General features: G+C 37.2%; 1 protein-coding gene across 1 annotated transcript in view; it reads left to right on the top strand.

The window, feature by feature from the left end:
- The window catches only part of Zdhhc17 (zinc finger DHHC-type palmitoyltransferase 17), a 63,860-nt gene that overhangs the window by 37,865 nt on the left and 13,366 nt on the right, over positions 1-12,629 (top strand). The window contains exons 8-10 of the mRNA XM_041668828.1: positions 3,833-3,958; positions 8,856-8,998; positions 10,058-10,158. Coding sequence (XP_041524762.1) covers positions 3,833-3,958; positions 8,856-8,998; positions 10,058-10,158 — 370 coding nt within the window. The remainder of the gene's footprint in view (positions 1-3,832; positions 3,959-8,855; positions 8,999-10,057; positions 10,159-12,629) is intronic.

The raw sequence follows: 12,629 nt of genomic DNA on the forward strand, positions 1-12,629 counted from the left end.
CAGGTCTTCATGCGTGCTAGGCAAGCATTCTACCCCTGAGTTATACACTCTAGCCTAGCAATGTGATCAAGAGTAATGCTTTGTATCTCCTTCTGGAGAACAGTCTAGCTTAAAGGAAATAATTCATTTGTTCAAGCAACATTTATAGCTTTGAGGGAAAAATATCTCTGTCCACTTTACTAAGAAAGAGTTTTTTGTTTCTAAATGTTCTTTTCATACAGTTAAAGGGAGAAAATAAGAATGAAATGCTCTTTCTATTAGGATCTGTCATTCTCTGTATACTTGAAGTGTTAGTCACCACTTCAGATAGAAACCATTTTTTCCCTTTCATTCAGTAAATATTGGTTCTTTGGTAGGTTGTCTCAATGTTCAAGACAGATTAAGGTCTGTGTTGTCTCAGAACATACATTCTGTTGAAGAATAAAGTAGTAAATTCATGATCAGATGCAGTTGAGTAGCAGGGCTGAGATGGTGCTAGCAATATTATGAGAATTCCTCGGAGATGATGTTTTCGTGGATGTTATGAAGGGAAGGAATTGGTTTGCAGAGATAAATGGTCAGCAGGTTTTCCATGTGAAGAACTACAAACACTGCAAGGCCAAGGAGGGTTGGATGCTGAGTTTTAGGGGTGTTAGCTGGGTTTGGCTTAGAAGTACAGTGAGCAAGAGGCAACTTGAGAAGCGTATAAATGCTCAGATTAGATGCTTAATCATTGTTCAAGTCCTAGGATACAGGAGGGTGTGTATAGACTGCCATAGGATGTGTTTTTTGTCTTAGAGACAATTTTGGTTGAAGGAGTCATTGAATCATTAAGATAATGGAGCGATTAGAAAGTCCGTTAGACTGGTGGTTTTTCTTAGCTTAGCCAAGGAGTAGAGATGGAACTAACTGAAAGGATTTGAGATAATATCTATAATATTTTCGTGTAGGGGCGACACGGTAGACTATATTTGAGAATCGGTGAGGCAGCTTCTGTTTTAGCTGACTTGTCTCCTGACACACGCTGAGGCTGTGAGTGCTGAAGGAAAGTCCTGTTTTGAGCCGAGGGAGATAGAGGTTCACTGGTTTGTGAGCTTTGCATGAAGGGTGCCTTTTCACTGTGCAGTAGAAAGCTCATTGTTTAGGTCACTGCAAATGTGGAAACGCCTCAAAATTATCCTTTATTCATAGTTTTGACAATATTTATTTATGTTTTTATTTTAAATACTAGGAAAGATCTTCTTAATAAAAATGAATTTTAGAGGCTGGAGAGATGGCTCAGAAGTTAGGAGCACTTGATGCTCTTGTAGAGGACCCAGGTTCATTTCCCAGCACCAACTCCAACTCCAGGGCACCTAACACCCTCTTCTGACTTTGGCAAGCACCCGGGCAATCATGTTGTGTATATATACACACTAATCCACACACAATAAAATAACTATATCTTTAAAAATGTAAAATAAAATTGAATTGTAAGGGTAGGCTGTAGCTGCAAATCTTGATTTGATTTTTAAATCTATAAAATGTTGCATTCTTCAGCCAAGATCAAAAACATTTTCTGTGCTATAATTATTTAATTATTCAGTCCTTTCCTGAAATAACTATTTTAAAAACAAGATTAAGTTTCTTTTAAATATATCTAGGTTAACTAGAAATTGCTTCTGTAAATTACTTGTTTGGGAAAGGAATTAAATTCCTTTATCTAAAACAAATTTCTTCCATCAAAAAAGACAACTTATTTTGAAGATTACTTTAACAATGGATAACTTTAAAATATTTTAAAGTTGATATTTAGAAGGATAAGAAGTAGCCAAATACACCAGATTAGGTTCACAAAGATCTAGGATGACATAGACCCATAAACCCTTAGACTTTTAAAATATTATTATGATAGCATTTTGGTGGGGAAGAAGATTTTTGGCTTTCATTGGATAAGTATCAAAAGAATATTACAACCACAGCACTAAAGTCATGGTTCAATATTAACCATAGGGTAAAAAAGTAATTTGTGTTCTAAGAATAAGAAGAAACAAATTTGTTAATTTTTAAAGATTTTATCATGCAGTTGTAGTTATATACATAAAGTTAGAAATTTTAATTTGGGAAGAACAATTGGCCTGAGTGACCTAAGCATGCCCAGTCCTTTCTTTCTAAAACTGTCAGAGGGTGTCAGTAGACAGAGGTGAGAGTCCTTGGAGAGTGTAGCTGTTCACTAGTTCACAAATACCTGGACCTCGATGGTCTCTAACGAGTGTTAGTTTTGACAGTGAGATTCAGTCCCACCAAAGCATAACTTCAAGTGATCTTCCATCTTAGCCATGGTTATTTGACCAAAACCCCTGAAAAAATGCTGTTTACACCAGTGACATAGTCTATAAATACTCCATGTGACTTCTTCCTCATGGAACATTTATTAGTATTACTTACGATTTTTGCTGCAACATGGAGTAATCTAATATAGACTTGATTCTGAACCCTGGTTTTAGTACAACTCTTGAATTGTTTGTTTATTTTACCAGCTGAATAAAAGAACTATACAAACATGGTCAGATGACTAGAGGAGTTGAAAGGTTTTTAAAGCTCCCTCAATCTTTCTGTCTAGGCAATCCTTAGGTGTCACATGGCCCTCTAGTGGAAGGGGTGCTCAGCTGGACCGAGGCAACTGCAGGATATTCTGGGAGTTGTTACCCAAGGGATTGCTATAATTCAGGTAATATTTCTAGTTTGGATTAATTAGCTGGTTCTGAAAACTTAGGTGATGGAATTCTGGAATAAGCAAGGAATATCTAAAATAAATATCCCTATTTGTGGAAGGCTCACCTAGATTAGCCCGTTCCTTATTAAATACCATTGGGTTTTGTATTAAAAGTCTGCTTGAGCTTTTGAAAGAAATTTATTGTTGTTGTTTGTTTGTTTATAATTCTTTGTTGCTGTACAGTAGTGTTATGCTTGATTTCTGTTTTTTTTTAAAAAAAAAACTGTGTTCTGTACTTAATAAGTACCTTAGTACTCCCTGTTTCTTTTCTTTTAATCCAGTATTTTGAAGTAAAATTTCAATTTTTTAAAAAAAATAATTTGAGAATCATTCTTCAAATTTTGGCAGTTTTATCTTTTTTATTTAAAGAATCAAATAAATAGAGGACATTAAATAGATCAGAAATGTAGGTGTCTAATTTGCAAAAGAAGTAGGAAATTTAAATTAATAAAAGTTAAAAGGAGCATTTAGGACTAAGTTGTGTACTTCTTGTTTCTTACTTGTTACTGCACTCCTGGCATTCTTGTTTGAGTATTAAAGGACCTCGTAGCTTCTAGCCGGGATGCAGTGATTCCTTCCCATTGCTCTCCTGCTCTCTGGGAATTCCTCTGTGGGTAGACGAGTTTCTGTAGGTTGAATGCCAGGACAGTGGTTGAAGTAGAAGTTGACTTGCCTTTTCTTCCCGAATCTCTTAAGACTCCCACCATCACTGAAGTAAAGCAGACTTCTGACAACTTGGTACAGTGTGAGGATGTTTTCCTTGTTAGTAAAGCTGTAAGGATTGTGCCTAACTGAAAAGCTTAATGATAGCCTCTGATCCAGCAGGTACTAAAATACCTACTTTTTGATTTGCTCTCTAATTTGTCAAAATGCAAGCAAAAATAGAGTCTGTAGTGTAAGATGAAAAAATGTATTTCCTGTTGTGTTTTGAATGGGAAATGATAACAGGTATGTAATGATTTAGATTTTAAATTGATTTATATGATGTCAGAAACCAAATGAATTTAGTCAATTTATTTTAATGGAATTTCTTTAAAAGCTATTAATGAAAATATTAGTTTTCTTTTTAATGTGAGTATCTTCTATTTACATTACCAGGGTGAATCAGCACTTGATTTGGCAAAGCAAAGAAAAAACGTGTGGATGATCAACCATTTGCAAGAGGCAAGGCAAGCGAAAGGGTACGACAACCCATCTTTCCTTAGAAAGCTGAAGGCCGATAAGGTAACTCGAGGCTGAAAAGCTTTCAGTCTTCAGTCTGTAGCTTACTTGGTGTAAATACCTTAATTTTTACATTCCCCACTGTAATGTTTAAAGGATAAAATGGAGTACGTAGCAGTTTCTTGTCTGTGTTGTATGATTCTCAAGGAGGATGAGTCCTGTAGATGAAAGCACTCTACGTGCATGCGCATTTGCTAATGTGACAGACAGCGCATTGTGGCCCATCTCAGTCTCCCTGTGAGTCTTTGAGTGCTGAGGTCTGATTAGCTGAGCTGCTTGTTCTTTGTGAAACAGGGTAGCGTAGAGAGAGAGAGCGCTTCCATTGTGGGCTGTTCCATAGAATGTCCGTTTTCTTCCACAAGCCTTCAGTTTTAAAATTTATGACTGTTGGCTTAATTGTCTTCTTAAAATAGGATTTTAAAATTTGAAAACGTTTTCCTAAACACAGAGTCTGTGTTCCTTAGAAAACATCATTTCCAGTAAAAAAGAAGATATTACTTAACTGGCATTTAAAAAAATGTGCTTAAATAATTAAATAATAGCAGTATTTTTTAGCTTGACAATAGTCATGTGAGTGATATTAGTTGTTCTTTTTTATTAATTTGACCGAAAATAGAGTATTAGTAGTGGTAATACTAAAATACACAGAGGTTAATGTGACCATTTGCAGTGTGACAGAAACAGATGTTTTGATGAAAGTGTGGTACACTTGAAAGCAGAAGCTCATTTGTGTATAAAAACTCAAGCTCCCTGATCAAGTGGAATGTCCCTGTCCATCCCATTGATGTGATTATAGCTGTGTTTAGAGTTTGTTAACTTACACTCGTGTTCTGTAACTTCACAGAGAAGGATAATGAATTTTTTTTCGTGCCTTGTTAACACTTTCAGTCATTCACTAGCTGATATAGAAACTTACTTATTTTAATTTCACTGTCTTCCGTACTTTAGAACACCTTTTTCCACACCATGACCTAATTAGTCTAGTGGTGAGAATAACTTGATTTACTCTAGAAAGTGCTGTAATCTTTGATTTTGCTGAATGAAAATATTCCAAACTCTTATTTTTTTCTATAGGGTCAGATGAAAGCTACTTTTAATTTAAAGATGATGATATATTAATATATAAAGTTCCTTACTACCATATTTAAGGTTATATATTTGGATATTGTTTCTCTGTAAAAAGAGAGCGTTGGGGGCTGGAGAGATGGCTCAGTAGTTAAGAACACATAGTGTTTTTGCAGAGTACTTGATAGGGCAACTCACAGCACCCTGTAATTCCAGCCCCTCTGGCCTCTAGAGACAGCTGCAGTCATTTACTTCCTCCTGACACTTACAATTAAAAAATAAAAAGTAAATCTTAAAAGTGAGAGAAGGAGTTTCAAGGGCTGGGGAGATGGCATAGCAAGTCAAGTACTTGTCTCTCGAGTCTGAGGGCTGGAGGTTGGATCCCTAGAATCACATCCCACAACCCCATGATCCCAATGCACCAGAAGAAGGGGATCCATGGAGCAAGCTGACTAGTCACAACAGCAGAACAGTGAGGAGGCTGTGACTCGGCACGTCAGGAAGAACACAATAGGGGAAGACAGCTGACCCATGTACCTGCACACTCTACTCATACACATATGCAAGAGCCTTTCATCCTGTCCTGCAGTTGTATCAGTGTGTGTTATAGTGACTTGAGCTTAGAAGTTTGGTTTCTTGTTTTTCCTTCAGTAGCTTTGAGACATGGTTTGCACATCCCTGGATAGCCTAGAACTTGTTATATAGATCAGGCTTTCTTTGAATTCACAGAGATCTCCCTGCCTCTGCCTCCCAAGTTCTAGGATTAAAGGTGTATGTAATCTAGCACTTGGGAGGCTGAGGTAGGAGGGTCAAGACTTCCTAGGCCATTGTGGGCTACATAGCAAAATGCTCTCTCTCAAGTATGTACATACAGAGAGATAAGAAAAAAGTCTAAAGACATATCTGATGATGCAGAAAGACTGGATTGCTCAAATGTTGCTGGGGAGATTGTAATACAGTTATACAGAAAACAACTTGTGATCCATATAGTGTAGAGTTGCTTTTATCGCAGAGGCACGAAAACTTAAGCTCACACAGAAATCTATATGCCACTGTTTATTGCATCTTCTATTTATAGTGACTCCAAACCAGACAATTAGATGTTCTTCAGTAGGTAAATAGTTGAACAGACTGTGATGTTCCCATACCATGAAAGTTAGATCACATGGAAGCCACGTGTGGTGACTTAGATCTTTAATGCCAGTACTCTGAGAAGGCAGAGGCAGGCAAATCTCTGTGAGGTTGAGGCCAGCCTGGGCTACACCATAAGACTGTCTCAAAAGAAAAGGAAGAAAATTCATAGCTAGGCATCTTTATGTAGTTTTGTCACCTAAGATTAGTCAAGGAAGATATGGAAGTTTGTGAAGAGCTATTCTGTAAATAAGACAATAAGTGCTACTTAGTATTGCTGTGGTGGTATAATTGTGGTAGGTATGACCGAGAGGTGTGTGTGTTAGTATATTACAAGTGTGGACTTCCAATAATGAGCTCAGTCTACAAAGGATACAGAAGCACCTCTGGAGTTCTGAGCACAGACTTGATAGGTGTTCAGAGCCTGTTGTAACAGGCTTTTCTTTAAGCCACCAACCAGCTTCCAAATCATGACAGAGACTTATTAGTTATTATTAGGTCTTTTCTTATGCTCATTTCTAGTTAGCTCTTATAACTTAATTTAACCTCTTTCTCTTCAACTACATTTTGCCTCAGAGCTTATCTTTCTTTTGTTCTATATGTTCTACTCTATCCAGCTGGTGGGTGCCTAGCTGATTCGTGTAGTCTCCCCCCGCCCCCAAGCCTAGATTTCTCCTCCTACTTATTCTCTGTGCCTGCCAGCCCTGCCAATCCCTCTACTGCCTAGTGGCCATTCAGCTTTTTATTAGGCTCATCAAGTGCCTTAGGCAGGCAAAGCAACATATCTTTACATTGTTGAACAAATGCAACACAAACAAATGTAACATATCTTTGCCTAGTTAAAGTAATATTCCACATTCCCCCCCCCCCTTTTTGTCTAAATAAAAAGAAAGATTTTTAACTTTAACACAGTAAAGCTATATACTACAGGATCAATTATCAAGTAAGAATTACATTTACAGTGTACAATCCATTTTGTGTTTGCCAAATTCAAAGAAAATACTCCATTATTTATCCTCTCTTGGTGAGTCTAACGTTTTTTTTTTTACCTACTTTACCTTGTATCATAACTAAAGAAAGCTATGATTATAACTATCTAGTCTTCAACTCCATCCTAGACCTCAGAAAGATCTAATATTACCTGAGTAACAGGAAGTGCAAGAGCAAGCAACTTATAAAAGATTTTTCTATGAGGCAGAAATTTTGAAGGGCTGTCCCACATTGGCTTGACAAAGTTTAACCATCACTTTCCTTTGTGTTCTGCTTGTCCAGTTTGTACAGCATATTCTCAACAGTTAAGGCAAAAGCAAAAGCAGCTCCTCTGCCCAGTGGCTAACTTGGCCAAAGTAAAAGCAAACTCCACATAAAGGTTCTTTGATGCTCATCATTCTTTTATGAAGTAGATTGATGCTACCAAGAGCAGACATGTTTCACTGTCATGAAAAGCCTTAGGTTATTAAACATCTTAAATGCCATATTCTGTAGGTTTCTTTTTTTTGCATCTATTAGTCTTTTTTTATTTATTTATTTATTTATTTATTTATTATTTATTATGTATACAATAGTCTATTTGTGTGTATGCCGAAGGCCAGAAGAGGGCGCCAGACCTTATTACAGATGGTTGTGAGCCACCATGTGGTTGCTGGGAATTGAACTCAGGACCTTTGGAAGAGCAGGCAATGCTCTTAACCACTGAGCCATCTGTAGGTTTCTAAAGCATTTGAAGAACGTCTATCTAAAATGTATTTGTTTAACTTTGAAAACATACCTAAGTTTGATTAATATAGATGACTTTCTACTAACCTGCATTCTTATTTATATATCATATTTTTAAATGAACTGCATAGGTACAATACCTTAAACAAGAATAGACATACATACATAAGTACAAAAATTAAATTTGTATCAATATGCCAAAAAATCCATACCAATATAAAACAGGTTCATGGTTGTCTTTTTAATCCTATATTCCTATATCCCCCATAAATAATGACAAACATTCATAACCCACCAAATAACCAAAGTAATATCCCACAACAACCTATTCTTCCATTCTGTGGTCTAGGAAACGCTGCTGATTCTTGTTGTTTTGTGTGTGTATGTATACACATGCATGTATGTCTACACACCTCTACAGACATGGTACATGTATAGAGGCCAGAGGACAAGTTTTGGGGAATCAGTTCCACGCTTTCATCGTAGGTTTCAGGGATCAGACTCAAGTGGTCAGATTTGTGTGGCAAGTACTTTTACCCAGTGAACTTGGTTTTACTCTTTATTTCATTTTATAGTTTTAATATGCTATTAAAATACCATTTTGAATGCCTTCTCCAAGTTAAGCATCTTCAGTTTTCTACTACATGATAAAGTTATGAGACCATACATGGTCATTCTGATTGTAGTTAGCAAAGCCTCTATTAAAATGTTATAAGTTATTTTCTAACTAGCCATCTTAATCTGTCCTTCTGTTTGTTGTCTTATGTCTGGCTGTGTAGAACTCAATCCCATAATTTCAACTTCTATTCTTATTTTCCACAATTTTAAAAAACTCCTTTTTAGGTGTTGGTTTTTGTGTACTACCTGAACACTACAGGAGATTTGAAGGCATGAATTTTACTTTTGGTTGCATACTTTCATAAAGATAGCTGAGGTTAACGTTGTCATTTGAAACATACAAATACTTTGTAATGTTTGTGTTTTACAGGAGTTTCGGCAGAAAGTAATGCTAGGAACCCCGTTCCTGGTTATTTGGCTGGTTGGGTTTATAGCAGACCTAAATATTGACTCTTGGCTCATTAAAGGGCTCATGTACGGTGGTGTTTGGGCTACAGTACAATTTCTCTCCAAGTGAGTATGTTATTGTTAACTTGAAATTTATGAAAGAACATAATTTGTACCTTGCTATGTCAAGTTAATATTTTCTATGTTTAGAATATTGTCTTTATTGATAATTTGTGAAATCTTTAGGTCTTTAGCATTATTAAAATTATTCAAAAGATCTTTTAATGACAAAATTGTAGCATATGATTTTTGAAGTGAAAATAGTTAAAATATTCTTAGAAATAGTTAAAATACTGATTTTTAGGTAATTATTATATCTACTTTGCTATAGGTATTGCCTTTCTTCATTGGCATTAAAAGCAATGGGCTCTGACTTTACTAGCAGAGTGGACTATCATTATACAATCATGAAGCAAGCTTAGCCTTTTAAAAGTCTTTTCTCTCCTTGCTTTAAGCACTGACCATTTCCTTTCTTATTAAGTCTTTTTGCCCTAAAAGTTGCCCTGTTGAGCAAACCCAGGAGGGTGTCTGTGGCCCACATCTTCTCCCTCACTTGCCTTCATCTAGCATCTCATTTTCACTGGAGTTTTCGAGAACTAGTCATCCACTGGTGTCAGTTCTCAGAAGGAGCTGCTTAGTGCATCTGATAGTCGGGAGCTCTGACAGGCCATTAAGTAGGAAAACAGCGAGACTACTTGGTCTGCGTGGTTAAAGGGTTCTGTTTGTGCTGGCATTAATCAGTATTTCTTCCTAAGGGAGTATTAGAAGTACAAGCCTACAGTTGCAGTGAGTCATCCAGTTCATCTTCCTTGAGAAGATGTGCCCGTCCTTAGCTGAATGGGGTGGGTTAGGAGGGATGAGCAGCCTTGTCTGCGTGTGCCAGAACTGTAACGTCCTTGAGTAATGTGCTGAAGTGCAACAACCTGAGATACACTGACATTCTAAAGTCGCCAAAGTATGTGAAATACAGTTTAGTTCTTGGTAGGTTAAGAGAATCTTGCCAAACTAATTGTTACTATGAAAACAGTCTCAGTATTTAAATACCTTTGGCTTTGTAATTTTATTCTCTATTCATTTTATAATGAACTTTAGCACTTATTTTTTTATAAAATGTATGTTTTACAGGTCCTTTTTTGATCATTCGATGCACAGTGCATTGCCTCTTGGGATATATTTGGCAACCAAATTCTGGATGTATGTGACATGGTTCTTCTGGTTTTGGAATGATATCCTTTGCTGTAAAAGGATGTGTTTAAATGACAGCCCTTTCCAAGCAAATGTTTGATGATTTGTCATTAGGACTGAGCTCGTGATTTGTTACAGTGAAGCAGTATTCCTAGGAAAACATGAACTAATATAAATAATGCTTGTAAGTATATTTAGCAGGTTGCTTTTAAAACCTGTTTTTAACAGCCACAAACAATATCAGCCAATGTTAACTAAGTTTTAAAGAAACATTTACCAGATCTGAAGACATGGCTCAGGTTAAGAGAACTGGCTGCTCTTCTAGAGGTCCTGAGTTCAATTCCTAGCAACCACATGGTGGCTCACAACCATCTATAATGAGATCTGGTGCCCTCTTCTGGTCTGCAGGCAGAACACTGTATACATAATAAATAAATATCAACTTAAAAAAAATGAACATTTGCCTATATCTTGTAAGCCAGTGTTAATTCCTTTTCTTGATGGGAAAATTTAAGCCTTAGGACCCCAAGGCCATATAGATGGTCTTTGGTAAAACTAGAATTGAAAGCTGTCAAAGTATTTTAACTTTTTATCAAACAGTTCCTATCAAAGTTTCCATGCTTTAATATCCAACTATTTTCTCTAAAGACCCTCCCCCCTGGTCTTGTTTGCAATGGGATCTTGTCATAGAGCACAAACTCTACTTGAACTCATGGCAATCCTACTGTTTCAGCTTTCTAACCAAGTAGTAGGATTCCACAAGGATTTTCTTAATCTCATTTTAAAACAAAAAACAAAACAAAACAAAACAAAAAAAACTTAGTAGGTAGTGATTAATTTCCTTTTACACATACTGACTCTCTTTTGCTTCATTAAAAACGGTACTATTATGTATCAGCATATATCATGTGCTAACATCACCAAATTATCAACATAAAATCCTAATTTACTATTACTGTTTATTTTTTTATTTTTGAAACAGGTGGCTGTCCTGGAACTCACTAGGTAGACAGGCTGGCCTCGAACTCATAGAGAGCTGTTCCCCTCTGCTTCCCAAGTATTGGGATTTAAGGTGTGTATCACCACACCCAGCATAAAACTTTTTTTTTTTTTTTTGTCTAATTCAAGACAGTGTTTCTGTGTGTAACAGTCCAGGCCTGCCTGTTCTGGAACTCGCTTTGTAGACCATATGGGCCTCAAACTCACTGACATGTGCCTGCTTCTGCCTCCCAAGTGCTGGGATTAAAGACGTGCGCCACCACCGCCAGGCCATAACATTTTTAAAAACAGTATAATTTGGGATTGTTAGTACACTTGAACTTGTTTACCACATCATGTGGCTTGTTTGGTTTTGAGGTTTTATGATGTTGCCCAGCCTTCCCTGGAACTCTCTTGTCAAGGGCGTTCTGCCTCCGCTTCCATGGACCTTGGACTGTGGGCCTGTGCCACTGAGCTCTTTGTACGTCCTTAGTCTGTCCTCTAACTCAAGTTCGAAAGGAGTAATCTACTTTTTCAGTACGTCCTGCGTGTGAGACCGAGTGTTCTGGCTCTCCAGGTCACTCTCGCCTAGCCTGAGCTCAACACTGGAGAGAACTAAGTTTGCTGCTGTATTGATGTACTTAGCAATTCCTCTTGGTGCACGTCAGTTCTCCCTCCTCACTTTGTAGCTGTGGCTATGTGTGTACTGGTTTGGGTTTCTTTCTTAGACATTGAACCTTAGTATGTACTGACTGAAAGTCAAAAGCACTAACAATATATTTTTTAAATCAGCATTTTTACTTTTAAAAGAGCATTTTCTTCTAACCTTTGTAAGGTTGGCATTTAGAAGTGAATCTTGTGAACATTCAGGTGTAAGCGCACACCCACCGGACAGACACTAGGTTTTGGGACCAGGTCACCTCTAAACTTGTACTCATAAGTGCCTGGTTGTGAGTGCATCTCTCTGGTTCTGCTGAAGCTCGGGGGTGCAGTCAAAATATTGAACAGTCAGATAGGAACTCATCTTTATTCCAGAAAGAAGTCATTAAGATTGAAGATTTCTGGGTATGGGGAGCACACACCTCTCTTCACAGCATTTCAGAGGCTGAGGTAGGATTGGGAGTTTGAGGGCAGCCTGACTGTATTAGCCTTTTTATGCTGTGTGTGTGTGTTTATTTTTTCTTAGTTTATGCCTATAAAATTGTTTTGTTTGGTCTCAATTGTTTTCTTCTAGATGTGCCCCTTTTATCTGTCTTACTGCCTTATCCTTAAATTATTTGGTAGGGTTCATATTTAAACTTAAAATTTACCTTTTATTATTATTGTGTATGAGCACAGCAGGTTATGTTCCTGCCATGGTACATGGTAGGGGTCAGAGGACCACTGCTGGGGCTGGTTCTCGTCTTCTCCAGTGGGCTGTGTGGATTGAGCTCAAGTGTTCATGTTTGCACATCACGTGCTTTTAACCCACGGAGTCATCTCATTGGCCCTTGAAGTTCGATTTAATTATGGATCATTGTTGGTTCATTTGCTT

This window comes from Microtus oregoni, unplaced genomic scaffold, assembly GCF_018167655.1.
Source record: "Microtus oregoni isolate MIOR12 unplaced genomic scaffold, Mior012 000001F_ref0000356, whole genome shotgun sequence".
Taxonomy (NCBI): domain Eukaryota; kingdom Metazoa; phylum Chordata; class Mammalia; order Rodentia; family Cricetidae; genus Microtus; species Microtus oregoni.